At 43.2% G+C, this 24912-nt stretch overlaps 3 protein-coding genes across 3 annotated transcripts in view; all 3 read left to right on the forward strand.

The window, feature by feature from the left end:
* The first annotated feature begins 7505 nt into the window (after positions 1-7505).
* On the forward strand, positions 7506-8388 carry LOC113053359 (gamma-crystallin M2-like). Its single transcript, XM_026218307.1, has 3 exons — positions 7506-7573; positions 7665-7907; positions 8053-8388. Exons 1-3 carry the CDS (start codon positions 7562-7564, stop codon positions 8323-8325), a joined length of 528 nt encoding a protein of 175 aa, XP_026074092.1. The 5' UTR covers positions 7506-7561; the 3' UTR covers positions 8326-8388.
* A 4888-nt stretch (positions 8389-13276) lies between these two features.
* Positions 13277-14237, forward strand: LOC113053369 (gamma-crystallin M2-like). The gene is made up of 3 exons (XM_026218318.1): positions 13277-13360; positions 13456-13698; positions 13931-14237. Exons 1-3 carry the CDS (start codon positions 13355-13357, stop codon positions 14201-14203), a joined length of 522 nt encoding a protein of 173 aa, XP_026074103.1. The 5' UTR covers positions 13277-13354; the 3' UTR covers positions 14204-14237.
* A 3056-nt stretch (positions 14238-17293) lies between these two features.
* LOC113053349 (gamma-crystallin M2-like) overlaps positions 17294-24912 on the forward strand; it is a 10386-nt gene continuing 2767 nt past the window's right edge. The window contains exons 1-3 of the mRNA XM_026218290.1: positions 17294-17385; positions 17490-17732; positions 17937-18202. Of these exons, the coding sequence (XP_026074075.1) occupies positions 17380-17385; positions 17490-17732; positions 17937-18202 (515 nt within the window). The 5' untranslated portion in view covers positions 17294-17379. The remainder of the gene's footprint in view (positions 17386-17489; positions 17733-17936; positions 18203-24912) is intronic.

The following is a 24912-nucleotide window of genomic DNA, read 5'->3' on the forward strand; positions in this document are numbered from 1 at the left end:
AAACTGCACACATCACAAATTCAAACTGATAGCTCATACCTATAAATTTTTAGACATGTTCAAAAATGATCGGGAGCTCGGGAAGTTCTTGTAAGGTGATTTTCATCTGATTTTTAGCCGAAATCTGATTCTTGCGACTCTTTTTCAGGTCGGGACGATTTTCAGCATTTTCGTGCATTGTTTGTTGTGCAGTGTTTTTTGCAGTGTACAAGGGGAAATGAGAGGCAATTAACCTCTCCCGACCAGCAATCGGTTGGTCGGATGGATTTCTGGCATGTCAGAAATTTTGGTCGCCCCTCGTGAGGTATCGCACTATTGAAGCAGGGCTACAAATCGTTTTATTGTGTTTCCCTCACTTGCGCATGCGCGAAACCATAAACGAAACCATAGTGACACAGGTTGTAGTGTGGACTGAAGAGATGGAGGGAAAACTTGTGGAGTTACGGCAGAGAAAAATAAAAATAAAAGAGGGATGAAAACTGCGGGCAAAAATGTACGCACGCAGCATTCATGAGCATCTATTTTTGAGCATATATTTGTGAACAGAGTATTATTCATAAACATTGGTCTAAAGATCATCATGTTACAGTGTAAAGAATCATATTACTTTTATATCATATTGTTTTATATTCCATAAAGCATAAAAACATCCTCACCTAGTAAATGTGTTCAAGTTTATATCACGAATAACATGTTATCTAATTCAAATAAGAAAAGTTACTTATACTCAGCTGGATCGAGCCACGCATTGCATCATATTCTTCTTCTGATGTAAATACAAGGTTTAATCCTCACAGTGCGTCTTCTTTAAAAATTGTAAAGTAGCTTAGATGAACTTGATGTTTAACCAGGTGATGGAACAGGTTTACATGTCTCACATGGATGATTATTGTATGAATAGCTTGCGCTGTGCATGGGGTGTGACCACATTACAGATAATGAGTTTAGACTGGAAAGTCTGTACCTTGGTGTTGGTTTCACACTGACTACTTTATCAAAGAATATTTGTTTTTCTATATAGCTTAGTTCATTAAAAAGTACACACTTCAAGCTTTCTATAGACATATTTCTTATATCTGTTTGTCAATTACTGCTGAGTTTTGGTTAATTTCTTTGCTCACAGAAACCAATATGGCAGAAAGCACACCTTTTTATATTTTTATTTATTTTTATTTTTTGCTTTATTTTGCAATAAACATTTTGTGAGTGAACACAAAATAAAAATTGACTCTTTAGAGTTTTGTATTACTGATTTGTGAGTGATTTGTGTTCCTTATGCCTTTATCAGGAAAAAGGCAACTAAATGCAACGGCATGCTCACCGACCTAAATTTTATTTAAAAATAAAAAAACACTCTCCAGTATTAACAAATATTTTCTTGATTTAATCTACTGCTGTGAGAATGAGACTACTGTACCAGTCACACAAACAAATTCATAATGTTAGCAAACTTAGTCTTATTGGAAAGCACTTTGGTAAACCTAAGTTGTTTTAAAATGTGCTATACAATTAAACAAAACAAACAAACTGTTAGGAATCCGGTGCCTGCCCTTCTGTCCAGGCACCAACAAATGTCACTAGCCACCACATGGACATTATCAAACTAAACCACTATGAACTCTCATAACACACAGACTATATTATACATCACCTCAAACTACATTTCCCATCAGCCACTTTCCTAATCGCACTCTCACCTGATAACACAGCTGCATTCAATTTACTCAGCCTACTTAAGCCTTGGACTTTCACCCACTCAGGACTGAGTATCGTATAGCATGCATCACACTCCTGGTGTTGTTATTCTACCACACATTATCAGTGTTTCTTTCCCTGCCTGTCTTTCTATGGTTTTGATTTTTGCTTGTGTACTTTGTATTGACCTTTTTGTCTTTCCCTCCAGACACTGTTCGCCGATTGTTGACCCACGTTCTCCCAAGGACTATTCTTGTTTTGCCCGTGCCATACCTGTTTGCTATTGATTCGACCCTGCCTGTGTTTGACCTTGTTATCAATAAAGTCCCCAAATGGATCCAAACAACTCTTGTCTCACCTTCCCCGTAACACAAACAAACAAGGACAGTTTGTTGAAACTGCTGAATGAAATACCTATCTATACCTGGAACAGTTACAGTTTTATTTGCATTCATTTGTTATTTTTAAATTGTTTTCCTTTATAAGAGCATTTTCATGATTCTGCCTTTGGTTTTACCAATCCAACAGCAATATATATGTGTATATATATATATATATATATATATATATATATATATATATATATATATATATATATATTGTGAGCCGTGTCACGGGCACCTATCAGCGTCGCCCTGGCAACAGAGGAGATTCACCTGCACACAATCACCGCGGGCTAATCGGTCCCAGCTGAAGACACTCAGACGAGGACTTCAAAAGCTGCACCTGAGAAGACACGGGTGAGAAAGCTCTCCAGAAGAAAACCAGCTAATGTTGTTATCTTTTATCTCTTCAGAAAGCGAGTGACCGACCAGCCCGCCACCTGAGCACCGGACATCGGCCGGCAAACAGGATCACGCGGCACCGAGGACGAGCACCGGACACTTCTGGCACCTTCACAATCACAACCACAAATAAATACAACCTCCAGGGCTTTAAACTTTCACTGCAGCCTGCTTTGTGATTCTTCAGCCCTCGACACTGGTGGAGAATGCGGGCAAACTGCTGAAGAATCACCGGCCCCACGATTCCATTAACTCACCGGTTTGTTTTTGTTTTTTTCCCCCTCCTCTGTGTTTCGTCAGGCGGTGACTCCTCCCCCAGCCATGGAGGAACTCCTCAAACACCTGACGGAGATCAGTATTCGACAGCAGCAAATTGTGGAACATATGTCTACTCGGAAGGGACAGACGGAGCGTGAAGTTGCTGCTCTCCGCTTCGCGACTACCCAGTGGGTCCCGCTGCCGGATCCCCGCATTCAAGCCACCCAGCTCCTGCCGAAGATGACTGTCCACGACAAAGTGGAACATTATCTGGGCATGTTCGAGTCCGTAGCCACTCGAGAGGACTGGCCCCGCTAAAGTTGGGCACGGATACTGGGCCCGTTGCTGACAGGGGAACCCCAGCAGGCCTATTTCTCCATGCCAGCGAGCCAAAGAGAATCATACGACGAACTACGGAAGGAAATCCTGGACCGGTATCTGTATGCCCTGCCACGGCCCCTTCGGCAGGCTGCCGGAATGAGGAATCCGCAGATCGTAGGAGATCTCGTCGAGGCAGTTGTGCTAGCGGAAGCGACATTACGTCGAGAGGCTGGGGAGCAAGCACCGCCGTTTCCCCGGAGGGTGTACCAGGAGCAACGCACGCCAGAGGGCACCCAGCGCACAGCCAGCAGGTCGGCGGTTCCTGGTGGACAAGATGAACCAATGCCAACTGAGCCACCGTCCTCACCCAATCGCCCCTGGCTGGCAGGCTGTGCAGTTCATCTGGAACCACCGTGAGGGGCACCCCAGACCGAGGTTTTCATCAATGGCCATCCGTTTACAGCTCTGTTGGACTCCGGGAGTGCAGTAAGCCTGGTCCAGTCCTCCATATTTTTCCCCAGGGGTGGGAACCAAAGCCCGCATATCCATCACATGCATCCACGGTGACACCCAGAGCGTATCTACCCGAGTGGTGACTATCTCCACGAAAACCGGCACCGTGGTCAAGGACTTGCCGGTACCCGTACTGCTGGGGAGAGACTGGCCAGGCTTTGATCAACTACTCACCCGAGTTACCCAGCCTGCCAGCCCTGCCGGGAGCCTCCCGAAGAAAAAGGACCTCCGCCGAGCTCCCCGACGGAACCCTGCCCTCCTAGCCTCGGACAGCGCCCGAGATGGTGAGTCCCCCAAAAGTTCTAACCTTTTTTATGATGTCTTCCAACAGGTTAGGGGTGGGGGAAAATTTGTGGAGGAGCAGCTCAGGGATGATCGGCTAAAATACTGCTGGAAGTAAATAAGGGTGGTTGAGGGAAAGGAGGTCCATCCACCACCGCACCCGACCCCACACTTTGTGGTCCAGAATGGCCTGCTGTACTGTGTCGCGCAGCGGAGAGGGGAGGAGGTGAAACTGCTGGTGGTCCCACACACGAGGACACAGATGGTCATTGAGCTCGCCCATTCCCATCCGATGGCTGGCCACCTGGGGGCGCAGAATACTACCCAACGGATTCGAGACAAATTTCACTGGCCTAGTATGGATGCGGATATCAAAGGATCCTGTCAAGCTTGTCCGGACTGCCAACGGACATCGCCACATACTCCTCCCCCAGCTTAATTCCGCTCCCTATCATCGAGGTGCAATTTGAGCGAATAGGAATGGATTTAGTAGGGCTGCTGCCAAAGTCCGCCCGGGGGCACAAACATATATTGGTCATCATGGACTATGCGACCCGGTACCCCGAAGCCATTCCATTGCTCAAGGCTACCTCCAAGGCCATCACCCAGGAGCTCTTCCTGCTGTGTAGCTGGGTCGGCATCCCCCGAGAGATATTGACCGACCAGGGCACCCCCTTCATGTCCCGGACGATGGCTGACCTCTGCAGCCTCCTTAAGGTAAAGCAGCTTCGGACCACTGTCTACCACCCTCAGACCGTTGGGCTGGTCGAAAGATTCAACCAGACGTTGAAGCGGATGCTCCGTCGCGTGGATGCGGACGACCGACAGGATTGGGACCAAATGCTGCCGTACGTCTTCTCCGGCATCCGGGAAGTCCCCCAGGCCTCCACAAGATTCACACCATTCGAACTGCTGTTTGGACGGTAGCCCCGTGGCCTGCTTTATGTCGCCAAAGAGGCCTGGGAGCAGCAGCCGACCACCCATCGGACCACGATCGAGCACGTGAGGGAGATGATGGAAAGGATCGACTGCGTAATGCCCCTCATCCGGGAACACCTGACAGCAGCCCAGGAAACACAACGTCGACGATACGACGGTGCGGCCCAACCACGGGAGTTCCAGCCAGATGATTACGTGTTGGTCCTCGTCCCCACGGCAGCATGTAAATTCCTCGCTAAATGGCAAGGCCCATATATCGTCATGGAGAAAGTGGGGCCCGTGACTTACAGAGTACGCCAGCCTGGACGATGGAAGGAAAGTCAACAATACCACATTAATCTCCTGAAGCGCTGGGAGGGAACGAGGACTCAGGCCGCCGCACTCGCCGCCATCTCTCCCGTCGTTTTTCATCAGCCCCCAACTGTCGGCTGCCCAGAGGACGGAGCTCCAACATCTGGTCGGTCAACTCTCTGTGTTCTCCCCACGTCCCGGGCGGACCCACATACTTCAGCATGACGTGCTCGCACCTCCAGGGACCATCGAGCGACAGCTGCCCTACCGAATCCCGGAGGCCCGGCGACACGCAGTCGAAAGGGAGGTTCAGGAGATGCTGAAGTTAGGGATCATCGAGCCCTCCCGCAGTCCCTGGTCCAGTCTCATAGTCATGGTCCCAAAGCCGGATAACGACTTCCGCCGCCTTAATGAGGTCTCCCAGTTTGATGGATACCCGATGCCCCGTGTCGACGAGCTGCTGGAGCGGCTGGGGAGAGCCCGGTTCATTTCCACGCTCGACTTCACCAAAGGCTACTGGCAGGTACCGTTAACAGAGCCCACCAAAGCCAAGACCGCCTTCTCCACCCCTAGTGGCCACTGGCAGTACCAGGTTCTCCCCTTCGGGCTGCACGGGGCTCCAGCCACCTTCCAACGGTTGATGGACATCGTGCGGAGACCCCATCAGGCTTATGCAGCGGCCTACATCGATTATGTCGTCATCCACTCGGAGACCTGGGAGGACCACCTGGAGCGGCTCTGGAGGGTGGTCTCGAACTGCGGTGGGCTGGGCTCACCACCAATCCCAAGAAATGCCACCTTGCCCTACCTGAAGCAAAATACCTCGGTTTCCGGGTGGGACAGGGTTCTGATCCGTTCGCAGGAGGGAAAAGTGGCAGCCATCCTCTTGGCCCCGAGGCCCACCTCCAAGAAGCAGGTACAGGCCTTTTTGGGATTGGCGGGGTACTATAGGTGCTTCATACCTAACTTCTCCTCCCTAGCGACAGCCCCGACAGACCTAACCAAGAAGGGACAGCCGGAAAGAGTGAGATAGGGAACCCCGGAAGAAGAGGCGTTCAAGAGGATAAAAGCACCGCTCACGTCTGAACCGGTATTGCGCACCCCTAACTTTAACTGTCCCTTCTTGTTGCAGACGGACGCATCCGACACTGGGTTGGGAGCTGTGCTATCCCAAATACAAGATGGTGAGGAACACCCGGTGGTCTACATCAGCCGAAAGCTGTCCACAACGGAACAACGGTACGTGGCGGTGGAAAAAGAGGCGCTGGCCGTCAAGTGGGCAGTCCTGGAGCTGAAGTATTATCTCCTGGGACGGAAATTCACCCTCATCACCGATCACGCCCCTTTGTAATGGATGGCCCGGGCTAAAGATACCAATGCCCGGGTGACACTGTGGTTCCTGGCGCTCCAGGACTTCCACTTCGACGTGCGACATCGAGCTGGAACCGCCAACGCTAATGCGGATGGACTCTCCCGCCTGTGGACATCTTTCGCAAGTCTGTCAGGTGTGATCCCCCCCGCCCCCCCCCCCCCCCCCCAGCCCCCACTTCCCCACTTGCCCAAGGTACCAGGTCAACGCTTGGGGGGGTGAGCCGTGTCCCGGGCACCTATCAGCGTCGCCCTGGCAACAGAGGAGATCCACCTGCACACAATCACCGCGGGCTGATCGGTCCCAGCAGAAGACCCTCAGACGAAGACTACAAAAGCTGCACCTGCACTATATAAATATATACACAGGGGGAGAGAGAGTGCTTAGTCTACAAATGTTATGTCAGCAATTAAATTGACAATTATATTAAGCATTTGATTCAACTAAATTAATAATAGTTGATTTAATAGTTATAGCAATATCACATTATAAGGAGTATGATATGGCTCTATATTAGCACTATAAGTGTGATATTGTGTTTATACAACAGTTCAACAGGACAAGGGTGTAAAACCTTAAAAACTGCTCTGGTGTGGGGAACTACTTCCTTCTACCACAGAATCAAATCTAAATTTCAGAGTTTAACAGATGAACCTAAACCTCAGTTACTCATTTTGAAATAAATTACCAGCGAAGGAATGCTGAGTTGCTTACTACTGTTATTTACATCAATTTCCAATATCATAGTAAGACTTCAAAGGATAAACATTCTAGAAACCAATCAATGAACAAAAAAGACACAATTTACATGACCAGGAGGTAATCTGAAACTAACCTGATAAGAAAGTAAACTCTAAACACTATAGTATTCCAGATTCTTTAAAAATTTAAGACTCATGACAAAAGTGATTTTGAACATCTAGATGCTAGCCTTTAGCTAGAATAAGTTATTTTCCATTTTGCACAGTCAGGAATTGACTAACAATAGAAGCCCTGTAGTCTTTGGTCTTAGTCTAGTATAAAAGCACAGGTGACCACAGTCAGCCAACAAGCAGAATCAGCTTCAACTTCTCCTTTGTGGAACTACTGAGAATCAGCCAGCGCAACCATGATGAGCAAGGTAAACTACATTCCAGAGTTTCAAAACAGTACAAATTATTTGATTTGATATAATTCACTTTATATCACTAAAATATTAACTTATCTTTAAGGTCACCTTCTACGAGGAAAGGAACTTCCAGGGTCGCTCTTATGAGTGTATGGGTGACTGTGGTGACTTTTCCTCCTACATGAGCCGCTGTCACTCATGCAGAGTTGAGAGTGGATGCTGGATGATGTACGATCATCCCAACTACATGGGAAATCAGTATTTCTTTAGGAGGGGAGAATATGCTGATTACATGTCTATGTTTGGAATGAGCAACTGCATCAGGTCCTGCCGTATGATCCCTATGGTGAGCCCAGTTAAAAAATGTATTTCTTAGTTTGCAATACAACTTACAAAAGTAAAATGTATTTCATTGTCCTGTATTCATTTTTACAGTTTCTGTTGCTTCTGCTTGATAAATTAGAAAATAATGCCCTTTTCTTCCACTACAGTACAGGGGATCCTACAGAATGAGGATCTACGAGAGGGAGAACTTCATGGGGCAGATGTATGAAATGATGGATGACTGTGACAACTGCATGGACCGTTACCGCATGCCTCACTGCCAGTCCTGCCATGTGATGGACGGCCACTGGCTCATGTATGAGCAGCCCCACTACAGAGGCAGGCAGTGGTACTTCAGGCCTGGAGAGTACAGGAGCTTCAGCAATATGGGTGGCATGAGATTCATGAGCATGAGGCGTATCATGGACTCCTGGTACTAGAATTCTAGTATTTCTTAAATTTTTAATAAAATAATTCCTCAATAAAATAATTACTCTACAACACATTGTGTCTGACAAATCATTAATGCCACTAATATTTTCATGTCTTATCAATCACAAAATAAAAATAATAAATAAATAAATAAATAAATTTTAAATTTAAGGTTTAAATGAAGAAGGTTAAAATATTTTACATATATTAGTTACTTAAAGAAACATGCTATTAGAAACCTGAAAAGTGCAATGTGTCAAGAACAGGGCCAGCTGTTGGATTTGTAGGGCCCAAGGTAGAATCATGAAAATGAAAATTAGGAAAATCACGATCAACGATTTTACCTTTATTCTTTGTCATGTTGGCTTTACTATTTTACAAGTTGTCTGAGCAGTACAGCCAAGCTAATTTCCCTAATGATTTTTCTAAGTTTTGTTGTTTTAGTGACATTAAAGTTATAGTTCACCCATAAATTTAAATTATGTCATCATTTACTCATTCTCAGGTTGTTTTAATCCTGAATGAGTTTCTTCTGTTGAACGTAAATGTTATTTTGAAGGATGTGGGTAACCAAACAGTTGCTGGTCTCTGGTGACTTCTATAGATTTTTTTTTTCTATTATCAAAGTCAATGGGGACCAGAAACTGATTGGTTAACCACACTCTTCAAAATTTCCTTTTCTGCATTCAGCACAAAAAATAAAAAATAAAAATAATAATAATTCAGTTTTGAGACAATATGAGAGTAAGTAAATGACAGAATTTAAATTTTTGGGTAGACTATACCTTTAATAAGAAGCGGCAGCATGTTTAGTACTATTAGTATTCTGTCATTTTAAGACCTGCATATCTAATATACAGGCACGCATCCATTTTTCTTTCAACTGTTTAATTTTCACTTTAGACATAACAAGTGTGTTTATATGTAAACATTGTGTGTTTTTGACAGTATTAGTGCTATCAGATGCGAAAGATAATGTAGTCCAATAATCAGGCACTGTTCGAAAGGCTTTTTAGTCTGTGCACGCTCAGAAAAAGTGCATGTCAGAACAGGCAAGGCTTTAAAGCACATGCAAATAGTGTACTTTTGTAATTGCAAAGTGCAGTGTCCTGTGAGTGTAACTCTACCACTGAGTAAACATTTAATGTAAATGTAAGTCCCGTTGGACAGCACAATGAGATGGAGTCGCCAAAACTGCAACTTATAAGAAGATGCTTTAGTGCAATATTACAATATGTCTTCAAAAGCAGATTTTGGAGAATTGTCCACAATCAAAAATTGTGATATCACACAATCCTACCTTCACCTGTTTAGAATTGGCATTATATATATAAAAAAAAAAACACATTCACAGAAACACCACACATAAGATTAGTGATTCATTCTATATAAAAATGTATGTACAGCACCGGCCTATACAGCAAGTTAGAAAGGCTGTGTAACCTGACAAATACCAGCATTTCAATATTAACTCTGTGTATTTCTTACATATATCAGAGAAATGTATTCATCATTTATATTAGTAATCATGTATGCCAGTATTTATATATTTGTTCCTTTGCCATGCTTATCGTTCCCATGATTCAACTGTTTAGTAAATGGTGAATTAAATTCAACACTCAAACTATCCACAAGTGTCCTGAGCGTTAGTTCATTGGAAGCTTCATTATATTTAATAACAATAAATAGCAAAGACAGATTATTATAGAATATCTACCATTCAAAAATACTAAAATATCATTGGTATCAGTAAGGATCCTAAGGGTTTTAAGATTTATTCACATTGAACTGTTCTTTAGTTGTAAATCCCAAAAAGCTTTCATTATGCCAAAGAGGCATTGTGAGGTTCAAAGTGTCACGGGAGGAGCACAAGACAGACACAGTGGGCGTGGCGTCAGGCCTCGGAGAGGCTTTTATTCACAGAAATCATAAAACAAAGGGAATAAAAGCCTCTCCGAGGCCTGACGCCACGCCCACTGTGTCTGTCTTGTGCTCCTCCCGTGACACTGGTGGAGAATGCGGGCAAGGCGGAGCCTAGACAGCGCAGTTGGGAAACATCTGGTGACGTCACTCCCTCCCGCTTGCAAACGTTCGTGAGAACCCAGACTGGGACGGAGGAAAACTGGGGACAGCCTCCCAGCCACACAAGGGGTAAGTGACTTTTCCATTGTCATTTTACCCTGTGGTTGGTTGAGGCTGTCACTAAAACCCGGTTTCTCTGTCCCTGTTCTGGTGCGCTGCGAGAGGGAGGACCGCCCGGAGAGGAAGCCCCGCCCACTCCGACCGTTTGGAGCCTGGTTGAGGATGGTAGCACTCCCGTGTGGGCGGCGCCCTGATGACGGGGATGTCGCTTGGGAGGGGGAATGTGACGAGTCAGCTGCCTCCTCCCTGATTATCACCGGCACCCCGTCCTAAATCGCCGCCCTTCACCAGGCTCCCGACTGGAGTGGGTGTGTGAGAGGAGGGGCGCTGGACGAGTCAGGGCTGGCGGCGTGTGATGGGGCACACCTGAAGGAAGTGGAGCCTCATTACCGCCGCTGTTTAAAAGCCCAACGCGCCTCTCCTCAGGGGACCGGTCTCTTCCCCGTGCATGCACACTGGTGTCCTCGTGGGTCCAGGAAGGGTGCGTTGAGGGACTCCCGCGCCACCAAGACGTGAGCTGCCGGACCCGCGATCCGGATGGGAACCGCACCCGTATACACGGCCGACGGGCCAGGATGCCTGGTGAAGGGCGGCGATTTAGGACGGGGTGCCGGTGATAATCAGGGAGGAGGCAGCTGACTCGTCACATTCCCCCTCCCAAGCGACATCCCCGTCATCAGGGCGCCGCCCACACGGGAGTGCTACCATCCTCAACCAGGCTCCAAACGGTCGGAGTGGGCGGGGCTTCCTCTCCGGGCGGTCCTCCCTCTCGCAGCGCACCAGAACAGGGACAGAGAAACCGGGTTTTAGTGACAGCCTCAACCAACCACAGGGTAAAATGACAATGGAAAAGTCACTTACCCCTTGTGTGGCTGGGAGGCTGTCCCCAGTTTTCCTCCGTCCCAGTCTGGGTTCTCACGAACGTTTGCAAGCGGGAGGGAGTGACGTCACCAGATGTTTCCCAACTGCGCTGTCTAGGCTCCGCCTTGCCTGCATTCTCCACCAGTGTCACGGGAGGAGCACAAGACAGACACAGTGGGCGTGGCGTCAGGCCTCGGATAGGCTTTTATTAACAGAAATCATAAAACAAAGGGAATAAAAGTGGCCAAAAGGGGGAAAGTGTCCAAAATAACAGGGAATCTGGTGTCCTCGTTGTGCTGCGGGATTTGTGTAGGTCGGGCAGTGTTCATCAAGGAAGGGTCCAGGCAAGGGGCGGAGTCCGGCGGCCGCACGCGCTCCCCTCCTTGGTCCGGGGCGCGAGGGGCGGCGGCTTCTCCTAGCGGCCGCGTCTCTCTCGTTGGCCGCGGCGCTGGTAGGGGATGGACGGCCCGGCATCCTGGCCCGTCGGCCGTGTATACGGGTGCGGTTCCCATCCGGATCGCGGGTCCGGCAGCTCACGTCTTGGTGGCGCGGGAGTCCCTCAACGCACCCTTCCTGGACCCACGAGGACACCAGTGTGCATGCACGGGGAAGAGACCGGTCTCCTGAGGAGAGGCGCGTTGGGCTTTTAAACAGCGGCGGTAATGAGGCTCCACTTCCTTCAGGTGTGCCCCATCACTCTCACACCCCTCCTCCAGCGCCCCTCCTCTCACACACCCACTCCAGTCGGGAGCCTGGTGAAGGGCGGCGATTTAGGACGGGGTGCCGGTGACAATCAGGGAGGAGGCAGCTGACTCGTCACATTAGTAATAAGTAGAATGAGTCCAAGTGCTGGATAAAATGTGCTTTGAATTAATAATCCAGGACTGGAAAGCCAATAAACTAAATCAAACATAAGGCTGCTATAATCATGATTACTGTCATTTTATTATATATATATGATTTTTTTTATCAGAATTATTTCATTTTCACATAAGCACAAATCAAGAGAATGTCAAGATTTGCTTGCAGATTTAGTCACCACAAACAGACCAAACGTGTGAAAGAAAACAGATAAACTGTATTACACTTTCATTCGAGAAGAATTCATCTGTATGTAGACTGCTATAGTGTGACTCCAAGTTGCATGTTTTCCAGTATTTTCAGTGCACGCAAATCTTGTTCCATAATGTAAAGAGAGTGTGTTCACGTGGCTTCCAGGTTGGGAATATTAAGTAATACACTGGGCAAAACACATTTTATGAGAAAAGCTTGTTTCAGGTTAATTAACCCAAGGGCAAATATCACAGAAACTTATACTTGATGAATCAAGAGATACAGAAATTGTGATCACAATTAACATACGAGTCATTGTGAAGGCCTAGTCAAACCATTAGCAAAATTATGCCAGTACACCCAACAATGCTACACACAAATAATGGAAATGTGGGTTACACAATAGAGTTAATTTTTTTTCAAAAAAAAAAAAAAAAAAAAACTAAAACCTTAAAATGTACAAAATAAAGGTAGTTTAAGTACAAAACCAAAAGTGACAATAAAATGGGTCTCTGATGAAATTAAAGTTGGACTAAAACTGGATCAATCATGGTCCAATTCTTGTGTAGTACTTCAACTGAAGGTGGGCCATCAAAAGATAGATGCCTATGAGCATCATTTTAAAAAGAGTACCAAAGAAAAGAAAAAAAAAGAATGACAAAAAAAATCTGAAGACAATGAATGGACACTCTTTGTTTAAGTCTTTTTTTAGTGTTCCATGTTCAAGTTCTTTAATTTAGCAAATACAAACTCAAAAAAAATCTAGATTCCCAAAAATGTGAGAACAAAAATTTACACACTATGCAATAGCTATAATGGCCTCCATTCTAACCTGCACAGTCAGGAACTGACTAACAATAGAGGCTATGTAGTCTTTAGTCTTGGTCTAGTATAAAGGTAGGGGTGACAGCAGTCAGCCAGCAAGCAGAATCAGCTTCAGCTTCTCATTTGTGGAACTACTGAGAATCAACCAGTACAACCATGAGGGTAAAATATTTTCCACATCCTATTCTATACAGTTTTTCTTAACTTACCATAATGTGGTATTTACTACAACTAAGAGATTGACTTTGAATTTTCAGGTCACCTTCTATGAGGAAAGAAATTTCCAGGGTCGTTCTTATGACTGTACCGGAGATTGTGCCGATTTCTCCTCCTACATGAGCCGCTGTCACTCTTGCAGAGTGCACAGTGGATGCTGGATGATGTACGATCAACCCAACTACATGGGAAATCAGTATTTCTTTAGGAGGGGAGACTATGCTGATTACATGTCTATGTTTGGAATGAGCAACTGCATCAGGTCCTGCCGTATGATCCCTATGGTGAGCTCCATGAACCTGTTGATGAATTTATTAAGTGATGATAGACAACAGTCTTACATTTATTTCAACAATTTATTTTGAAATCCTTCAGCTTAAAAAGGAACATAGATTCTTTCAGAATGATGATCTGTGAGAGACAGACCTAAATGGATGCTAAAGATATATGTTTACATATGATAACGATTCTTCATGATTAATTTATACATAACTGCAGCATTTTCTTCCACTACAGCACAGAGGATACTACAGAATGAGGATCTACGAGAGGGAGAACTTCATGGGTCAGATGTACGAGATGATGGACGACTGTGAAAGTGTAATGGATCGCTACCACATGTCTCACTGCCAGTCCTGCCATGTGATGGACGGCCACTGGCTCATGTATGAGCAGCCCCACTACAGAGGCAAGATGTGGTACTTTGGCCCTGGAGAGTACAGGAACTTCAGCAATATGGGTGGCATGAAATTCATGAGCATGAGGCGTATCATGGACTCCTGGTACTAGTGTTTCAATAAAATAATTTCTCTACAACACTAAACCTTGTGCCTTCAAAATCCTTACTGCCGCTAATAATTTGCATGTCTAAACAAAAACGAATGAATTAAACAGACTCACAAATGAAACATATTTTTCTCATTTACAACCAGGTTTAAATGAAGCAGGTTCAAATATTTTGAATTAATAGTCATTTAATGAAACATGCTATTAGAAACCTTTAATCCTCATAGAGCAAGTACAATGTCCAGAGAGCAGGACCAGCTGTTGGATTGGTAAAACCCAAGGCAGAATCATGAAAATGCTCTTTTTAAATGTACATAAATGTACATATACAGGAAAACAATTTAAAAATTACAAATGAATGCAAATAAAACTGTAACTGTTCCAGGTATAGATTGATATTTCATTCAGCAGTTTCAACAAACTGTCGTCCTTGTTTGTTTGTTTGTTTTGTTTAATTGTATAGCACATTTAAAAACAACTTAGGTTGACCAAAGTGCTATGTAAGACTATATATATATATATATATATATATATATATATATATATATATATATATATATATATATATATATATATATATATGTATGTATATAGTCACATATATAGTGTATATAGTAACCACTGCAATGAGGCTAACTTATGGAAAACACTGACATGCTTCTCAGTCTCAGTCAGCAGTTGCTGGATTTTATAAAGGTTGCAGATGATTCAACAAAACAGCAGGCATCTCCAGGTACAAAGAATTACAGTAATCCAGTCTTGATATAATAAAAGCCTTCATAACCTGCTTCAAATCAGCAAACAATAGAAATTGTTTTATTTTTGCAATATTTCTTAAATGAAAGTATCCAGCCTTCACCATCGAGTTTACCTGCTATCCAGTTTAAACTCATAATCATAGACCACTCCCAGGTTTCTTACTTGCTTATGCATATTTAAGCAAAACAGTTTAACATGTGTGCAAGATGGCCTAATAGATCCAATTATTAGGCATTCTGTTTTTACCTCATTTAATTGTAAGAAATTCTGTAATTTAAACTCATACAAGAAATTCATCAGATCATTTAACTCATAAACATCATCTGTTTTCAATTGAAGGTACAATTGTGCATCATCAGCATAACAATTATATCCAGTATTATATTTCTGATAGACAGAACTGAATGGAACCATGTATTAATATATATATATAAATAAATAAATAATAATAATAATAAAAAACGTTAAAAAAAATTATTCAAAGAGTTGATTTGGTAATAAACTATTTGGTGATACTGAAAACACAAGTCTACAGTGTGACAGAAATATATTGAATTATAAATGAAAACAAATAGTTGTGATGATACATTGACTTATGATCAGGCTACAGGTTTTTTCATATATATATATATATATATATATATATATATATATATATATATATATATATATATATATATATATATATATATATATATATATATATATATATATATATATATAAATATATATATATATATATATATGAATTGACATCAACCAAGAAAGATATATGTTTTGCCTAATTAAAAGTGCATTTACAGTATCCATCAAGAGGGGCTAACTGCTGAAAACTAACCAACCAAACCCCTTAGTGAAACAACCAACAGGTCATAGAATAGGTGTTAACTTTTCAACTACTGTACAACTTTGAGACTTTGTACCATGAGGTTATTGGCTTTCTAATTGTTTAATAAACTGTGATTTAAATTCAACGGTCAAACTATCCTCAACTGTCTTGAGTGTTAGTACTTTTGAGAAGCTTCATTATGTTTAAGAACAATATATAGCAACAAAAGATTATGATAGAAGGTCTACCATTCAAAATATCATTGGCATTAGTAAGGTTCCTAAGGGATTTATGCACATTAAACTGTTCTTCAGTTACAAATCCTCAGAAGCTTTCATTATGCCAAAGAGGAATGGTGAGGATCAAAACAATAAGTAGTATGAGTCCAAGTGCTGGATAAAATATGCTTTGAATTTAAAATCCAGGACTGGAGAGACAACAAACTAAGCCAAATGTAGGGGCTGCACAATAATGGTTAAACAAGTCATCCCAAAAACAAAAACAATCACATTTATTAATCATGATCACTGTCATTTTAATTTAGTTTTAATTTAAAAAAAAATTTTTTACATTTCTTCACAGTTATTTCATTTTCACATATACAAAAATCAAGAGAATGTCATGGTTTGCTTGCAGATGTAGTCACAAAAAAAAAACAAAAAAAAAAAACAGAGCAAACATGTGAAAGAAAACAATCAGACTGGCTGTTACACTTTTATAAGACCAAAATGTATCAGTGTAGAGACTGCTATGGAGTAATTGCAACTTACATGTTTGCCAGTTTTTTCAGCGCATGCATCTCTTGTTCCATAATGTAAAGAAATCATTTGCACATGGTTGCCAGGTTAGGAAAATTGAGTAAACCATTTGGCAGAATGTGTTTTGATTTAGGAGAAAAGCTTGTTAGTGGATACATAACAGCAGGCAAATATTGCAGAAGATTATGTGGGTTACACAGATTTAATAAATACTTTAAAAAAAGGCATCTAGAAAATATCTGGATATGAACCTGCAATAGACACAAAAAGAACATAACAAGAACTTCAAATGTATAAAAGTACAAAACCAAAAGTGACATAATAAAATGGGTCTTAAATGATATAAAAAGTTCTCCAATGAAATAATACAGTTGGATTAAAAATGGATCAATGATGGTCCAAGACTTGTGTAGTAGTACTTCAACTAAAGGTGGGAATTTAGAAGAAAGTTGCCTATGAGCATTACCTTGAAAAGAGTACTGTTAAGTACCAACAACAAAAAAATGAGTGAAAGAAAAATCTGAAACAAGGATAAATAAATGGACACTCTTTGTTTAAGTCTCTTTTTTAGTGTTCCACAATCAGATACTTTGATTTAGCAAATAGAAACTTAAGAACTTCTAGATTCCTGAAAATGTGAGGACAAAAATCTACATACCATGCTTTAATAGCCTCTGTTCTAACCTGCACAGTCAGGAACTGACTAACAATAGAGGCTATGTAGTCTTTAGTCTTGGTCTAGTATAAAGGTAGGGGTGACAGCAGTCAGCCAACAAGCAGAATCAGCTTCAGCTTCTCATTTGTGGAACTACTGAGGTTCAGCCAGCGCAACCATGAAGGTAAACCTTGTTCTAGTACCTATTCCATACAGTTTCACTTAACTTACTTTAATGCTGTATTTATTTAAACAACTATAAAATAAATAATAACTTTTAATTTTCAGGTCACATTTTATGAGGACAGGAACTTCCAGGGTCGCTCTTATGACTGTATGAGTGACTGTGGTGACTTCTCCTCCTACATGAGCCGCTGTCACTCTTGCAGAGTGCACAGTGGATGCTGGATGATGTACGATCAACCCAACTACATGGGAAATCAGTATTTCTTTAGAAGGGGAGAATATGCTGATTACATGTCTATGTTTGGAATGAGCAACTGCATCAGGTCCTGCCGTATGATCCCCATGGTGAGCTTCATGAACCTGTTGTATTTATTTATTTACAATAGTCCTAAATTTATTTCAACCATCAAATACAATGCTGAAAGCAACATAGATTCTTTCAGAATGACGCACTGTGAGAGACAGACCTAGATAGTTGCTGAAGATATATGCTTACACAATGATTCTTCCTAATTAATTCATATATAACTGACTTTTCTTCCACTACAGCACAGGGGATCCTACAGAATGAGGATCTACGAGAGGGATAATTTCATGGGTCAGATGTATGAGATGATGGATGACTGTGACAACTGCATGGACCGTTATCGTATGCCTCACTGCCAGTCCTGCCATGTGATGGACGGCCACTGGCTCATGTATGAGCAGCCCCACTACAGAGGCAGGATGTGGTACTTCAGGCCTGGAGAGTACAGGAGCTTCAGCAATATGGGTGGCATGAGATTCATGAGCATGAGGCGTATCATGGACTCCTGGTACTAGTGTTTAAATGTTTCAATAAAATAATTCCTCTACAACATAAATCTGTGTCTAAACTATAATTATTTCTAATATTTGTACAGTATTGTCGTATTGTGGTACTAACGCTTCAAAACACTGGCCATGCCACTGTATTTTATAAACTGTAGTATCATCAATATGGTACTAACAATAGTAATGTTGTATTATTTTAGTTCAATCTTTGCTAATTTGAAAAGTTCTGGAACAGGTGTTATGATTAGTTTATAAAGTGAGTGAAGTGACATTCAGCCAAGTATGGTGACCCATACTCAGAATTTGTGCTCTGCATTTAACCCATCCGAAATGCACACACACAGAGCAGTGAACACACACACTGTGAGCACACACCCGGAGCAGTGGGCAGCCATTTATGCTGCGGCACCCGGGGAGCAGTTGGGGGTTCGATGCCTTGCTCAAGGGCACCTAAGTCGTGGTATTGAAGGTGGAGAGAGAGCTGTTCATGCACTACCCCCACCCACAATTCCGTCCGGCCCGATACTAGAACTCACAACCCTTCGATTGGGAGTCCAACCCTCTAACCATAACCCTAGGCCACGACTTCCCTATATTCCCTATATTTATAGAATCATCCTTGCAAGGACTATTGTAATTCCATTCATCAACATAGGAGCATTTGTACTCGGTTCTCAAGCATGTTAATCCTATGTGATTTTACCATTTTAACAACATGAATTTTGTTTTAACATGCTGCCCTCAAGATATGGGGGAACATGCTCCTGTATTAGTTCCTGTTCTTTACTGATGACATGATAGTTCAATAATATGACACAAGCAGGAGTGCTGTTCTTCCTAATGCCAGCACAACAATGTAGCATCAGCTTAGGATCATGTACGATCATTTGGGCTTTATGTTGTAGGGATTCCTTTAGCCTTTTGACATTTGCATATAAATTACAGAATCTGGCCCCATGGCATACATTTATATGACTGCTTAATGGCTGTTTACCCCCATTATCTGGAAGATACGGAACAGGTCTTCCAATCCGACTTCAAACAGATTCCGAGATTCCCCTTCTGAGGGAGTCCGATCTTCTGGCAGTTTTCAGTAACTTTGTTGATTCGCTTCGGAGCAGTCAATCCATGGATGAAATGATGAAGGTTTCACTCCTAACAGGATTCAACAGGAATCTAAGCATTACAAATGCACCGGGACACTTTAATCAGCAACTACAGAACCAATGCAAGAAACTGCTTGTTAACTATTTAATTGCGCTTCTAGGCTTTGACCCCTTTTAATTAAGGTGATGAGATTCTTTGATGGTTCTTAACAGGTTGTGATTTAGTTTATGATTAAATACTGCTATGACTCTCCACTGTCTCGCACGTGAGTGCTCGCTCACTCTCTCTCTGCAGTGTATTCGTTCTCTCTCTCTCTCTCTGCAGTGCGCTTACTCTCTCTCTCTAATTTAGTGACACAATAATTGAGACTTGAATTTGGAATTAACACAATACTGTTGTCACAGACACAGGCTACAAGACACAGAAGGTAATCGTCAAACTAAGTCTTTATTGACTAAGGTGATAGTGAATGCAGGGAGGGAGAGTGAAGCATGGAGAATGAGAAGATAGAATCAAGTCCTTAGCTGGTTGAGTCAGGCCTTGCATTCCAATGGATGGTTCGAGGAGTGATGTAGAATTGGAGTGGAGGAAAAATAGGGTTGCCTGTGGGTAAGAACACACAGATTTATCGCTCTAAACTCAGGGCTGCAGAGAGGAAATGGCAGAAATCAAGAAACTACCGACCCTGGGCTTGGGTAAGCCCACTGCTCAAGAAACCATCTCTAAATCCAGCGCTTCTTGAAAACTACGGACCGGTATCCCTTCTTCCATTCATTGCAAAGACACTTGAGCAAGCTGTGTTTAACCAGCTTTCTATGTTTCTTGTACAGAAAAACCTCCTGGACAGCAACCAATCTTGGTTCAAAAGTGGCCACTCAACTGAGACTGCTCTGCTCTCGGTTACTGAAGCCCTGCGACTATCAAGAGCAGCTTCAAAATCCTCAGTACTCATCTTACTGGACATGTCTGCTGCTTTTGACACCGTTAAGCACCAGATTCTCCTGTCCACCCTCAGAAAGATGGGCATCTCTGGAACCACACTCCTGTGGGTTAAGTCCTACCTCTCTGACAGATCCTTCAGTGTGTCTTGGAGGGGTGATGCTTCTAAGTCACAACACCTTGCTACTGGGGTTCCTCAAGGTTCAGTACTTGGACCACTTCTCTTCTCCATCTACATGACATCATTAGGATCTGTCATTCTTACCACTGCTACGCTGATGACACCCAACTCTACTTGTCATTCCAACCAGATGACCCGATGGTAGCTGCTCGCATTTCAGACTGTCTGAGTGACATTTCTAGCTGGATGAATTACCATCACCTTCAGCTTAACCTTACGAAGACAGAACTCCTTGTGATTCCAGCTAACCCATTGCTTCATCACAACTTCACTATAAAGCTGGGTTCATCAACCATTACTCCTTCGAGGACAACCAGAAACCTAGGAGTTGTGATGGATCATCAGTTAAGCTTCACAGACCACATTGCTACAACGACCCGGTCCTGCAGGTTTGCCTTATACAACATTAGGAAGATTAGACCCTACCTGTTAGAGCAAGCCACCCAACTTCTTGTCCAAGCTCTTGTTCTCTCCAGACTGGACTATTGTAATGCTCTCCTGGCGGGCATTTCTGCATGTAATGTCAAGCCTCTGCAATTGATCCAGAATGCAGCAGCAATGGTTGTCTTCAATGAGCCAAATAAAGCTCATGTTACTCCTCTCCTCATCAGGTTACACTGGCTACCAGTAGCTGCTCGCATCAAATTCAAGGTACTAATGCTTGCCTACAAGACCACCTCTGGCACGGCACCAACATACCTAAACTGACTGGTTAAATCTTATGTGCCCTCCAGAAGTTTGCGCTTTGCAAGTGAACAACGTCTGATGCCATCTCAAAGAAGTTTATAATCATTCTCACGGACCTTTTCCTGGACTGTGCCCAGCTGGTGGAATGACCTCCCAATTTCAATTCGTACAGCAGAGTCTTTACTCATTTTCAAGAAACATCTAAGACACATCTTTTTCGACAGCACTTAACCAACTAATACTAGCACTTTTCCTTTTCTTGTCTTTGCATTTATTTAAAAAAAAAAAAAAACCTTGCTATGCGTTCTATACTAGACTAACTGAGACTTGTCATGGCACCTGTATACTGTTGTTGTCCTCTTGTTGACCTGACTGCTTCTATTGTTCTCATTTGTAAGTCCCTTTGGATAAAAGTGTCTGCTAAATGATTAAATGTAAATGTAAATTTATATAAGGGAGTCTGGTAAAGTTTAGGCATGTGAACGGTAGACCGGACACAGAGCAAGTGAGATGAGAGCTCTGATAAAAGAGAACTTGATTAGCTACAGCAGGTGATTGTGAGCTTGTATATGTCGGTGCTGATGACTGTGTTGATAGCGGTGACTGAAGTCAGTGTGAATCTCTGACATTACCCCCTCCCCCAGGGGTGGCTCCTGACACCCTAACAAGACGATGGGGATGACCACGGCCTCTGGGTGCGGGATGATTCTGGTGGTTTTGATGGAATTCCTCCAGTAGTAAGGGGTCTAGGATATCATCCTGGGCCACCCAGGATCTTTCCTCCGGTCCTTATCCCTCCCAATCCACCAGGTACTCGAGGCTGCCCGTTGCCGTGAGTACAGAATATTATGGACCTGATAGACCGCTGCCTCTAAGCACTCTTGGGTAGGAGGTGCGTCCAGTTTGGTGGATACTGTGGTGAAATAGAAGAGAGGTTTTAGAAGTGAGACATGGAATTTAGGATGAATTATGACCTTGTAGGGAGTTGGGTCTAATATGTGATATTGTTGATCTGCCTCTGGATTGGAAAGAGACCTATGTAGTGGGGACTCAGCTTTTTGCAGGGGGGGGGGGGGCAATTCAATTAAATTCAAGTTTATTTGTATAGCGCTCTTTACAATACAAATCGTTACAAAGCAACTTTACAGAAAATTAAGTTTCTACAATATTTAGTAGTAGCTTATAAGTAGTGACTGTCAGTTTGTGCACGTATGACAGGAGTTTTCAGAAGAATGTATACAAGACATAGTCAGCCAGACGATGTACATTATTAACATCGATTATTATATGATGCATCATCTCGGGTTCTCTGAGGGTCAGCATCATCTATCCTCAGGTGTTTTGGATCCAGACTGGAGCTTGTGTAAATTCTATTTACCACGGGATGTAAATCATTATCAGGAAGGCTATTCCAGAGTTAAAAAAGCTCTACCTCCTTTAGTGGACTAGAAGGCTAGTTAGGTACACAGGAGCTAAACCATTTAGGGCCTTATAGGTAAGTAATGATAATTTGTAACTGACACGGAACTTAATAGGTTGCCAGTGCTGTAGCTTGTTTATTGAAGAATCAGGACAACCACCTAGAAAGTGCATTAGAATAGTCCAGTCTAGAGGTCATGGATGCATCACCCAGATTTTTGACTGTAGTGGAAGTAACAGTACATCCGTCTAATTGTAATCTACAAGGTTCTTTGTACTGTTTTTTGGTCCAATTATTAATATCTCTGTCTTATCCAAATTTAATAGGAGAAAATTATTGGTCATCCAAGGCAGAGGCGGAGATCACGGGTCAATAGCCAGACCCGATCGCCTGGCTGGAACTGAGGATGGTCTGACCGACGGGTGTCCGTGAAGAACATATGTCTCCACACTGCATGCTGAAGGTGGATATGTGCTGAGTCCCATACCCTCTTGATCTCTTAGAACCAGTAGTCCACAGCTGGAACCTCAGAGGGCTCCTCCGTCCATGGGGAGGCTGGTAACAGAGTATGCATTGAAAGGGTGTAAGGCCAGTGGTGGACTGTTTGAGGGAATTCTGAGCATACTCGGCCCAGGGTAGGAAGCGGTTCCAACTGTGCTGATCGTCTGAGCAGTATGACGGAAGGTAACGTCCGAGCTCTTGAATTTTGAGCTCAGTCTGGCCATTTGTCTGGGGATGGTAGCCAGAGGATAAGCTGATGGTGACCCCTAGGAGCCGAAAGAAGGCCTTCCATAATTATGTGCAAGATGAATTTAGGACACTGGTCTAAGATGATGTCTTTGGGTAGACCGTAATCTCAGAACACATAGTGAAATAGACTCTCTGCTGTCTCAGGTGCTGTGGGCAAGCCTTTCAGAGGGATCAGCTTGCATGCCTTGGAGAAGCAGTACACAACAATGAGCACACACGTGTGGTACAGGCAGGGGGACCAGCTTGCCAGGTGGTAGGTGGCACAGGGATTTTGACATGATGCAGACTGATCAGCTGCAGATGTACCTGATGACATCCTCGGCCATACCAGGCCACCAGTACCGAGCCTAAAGGAGTGAGAGGTTCTGATGGTTGCCTGTGTGTACAGAGCCCAGTATTTTGTGTACTGAGCCCAGATATACACTGGGAGGATGGCGCGTATATCTTTCCTTCTTGTCCTCCCTGCGGAACTAGAACTTTTTTGTGGCCGCTGTTGTTGGCCAGGTGGAAAGGCCAGGGGACAAGGAAGTGTGAGCTGATGTAGTTTTTTTCCCCTCTGGTCTTTGCCGCAGCCTCTGAAATAGTGCGCTGTAGATTATTGTATTCAGAACACTGAGTCAGGGGGAAACAGAAAGGGATGAGGAATGGGTTTCTTTTTTGGAGAAGTTGAGGTGTTTGTTGGGATCCTGGAGCTGTTATTGGTGTTAATAAGTAGATCGTAGTGTTGAGCTTTTGATTATCTGTGGGAGAAATGAAGTCCGGAGTTTGAGAGGGCTTGACTTAGGCTGTTGACGCACCATTTTTAATGGGTGAAATCGGAGGAATGGCAGCAGCAGAATGAAGAGATGGACAAGGTGCAGTTACCTATGGTGATCTTAAAGGGGGAAGGGAGAGTAGTCTTCTGGAGCATGGTTTGTATTGGTGCTGGATTTTTCAGCCACAGCGCTCAGAAGGAGTCTTTTTATGTAGATCCATGTGGTACAATGATACGCAAGTTGCGACTGTTGGTTTCTCGGGGCAGGAGAAAAATTTGTCAACTAAGGGAAAAAGCTTTAGGTCTGGTGTGCCTGATATGATTCTGTATGATGCGACCGGAAGATGCTGGAACAGCTCAGACTGGAGAGAAGTAAGCAGCTGCTTATATACTCTGGCTGTTAATTGAAAGATTTACGGAAGTTCTAAGGGGGCCATGCATTATATTTTTTTTTCCTTTTTGTTTTCTCGTTATAACGACTTAATTTTCTCGTTATCTCGACATAACGAAGTTCGTTTTCTCGTTATAACGACTTATTTTTCTCGTTATCTCGACATAACGAAAGTTTGTTTTCTCGTTATAATGACATGACAGTTTTACTGTTGCTATAGTAACGAACTCAACAGGCATCTGATGGAAAACCATGCAGGCGCTCTTACTGTAGCCTATATTTCAGCAAATTTACCTTCGCCTAGGTAATAACGTCTACAATACTGTATATAAATAAAGGTTGATTTTTCCAGAGACAGTACAACGAACGTTTTGTTTTTGTAATTAATATGTTTAAATGGCAACACCGCGAAATGCTGCTTGGATTAAACTCACTTTTCATTTTCCCTTTATTTGAAATAAAATTATATATAATTTGTAATTT

This window comes from Carassius auratus, chromosome 34, assembly GCF_003368295.1.
Source record: "Carassius auratus strain Wakin chromosome 34, ASM336829v1, whole genome shotgun sequence".
In the NCBI taxonomy this organism is placed as follows: domain Eukaryota; kingdom Metazoa; phylum Chordata; class Actinopteri; order Cypriniformes; family Cyprinidae; genus Carassius; species Carassius auratus.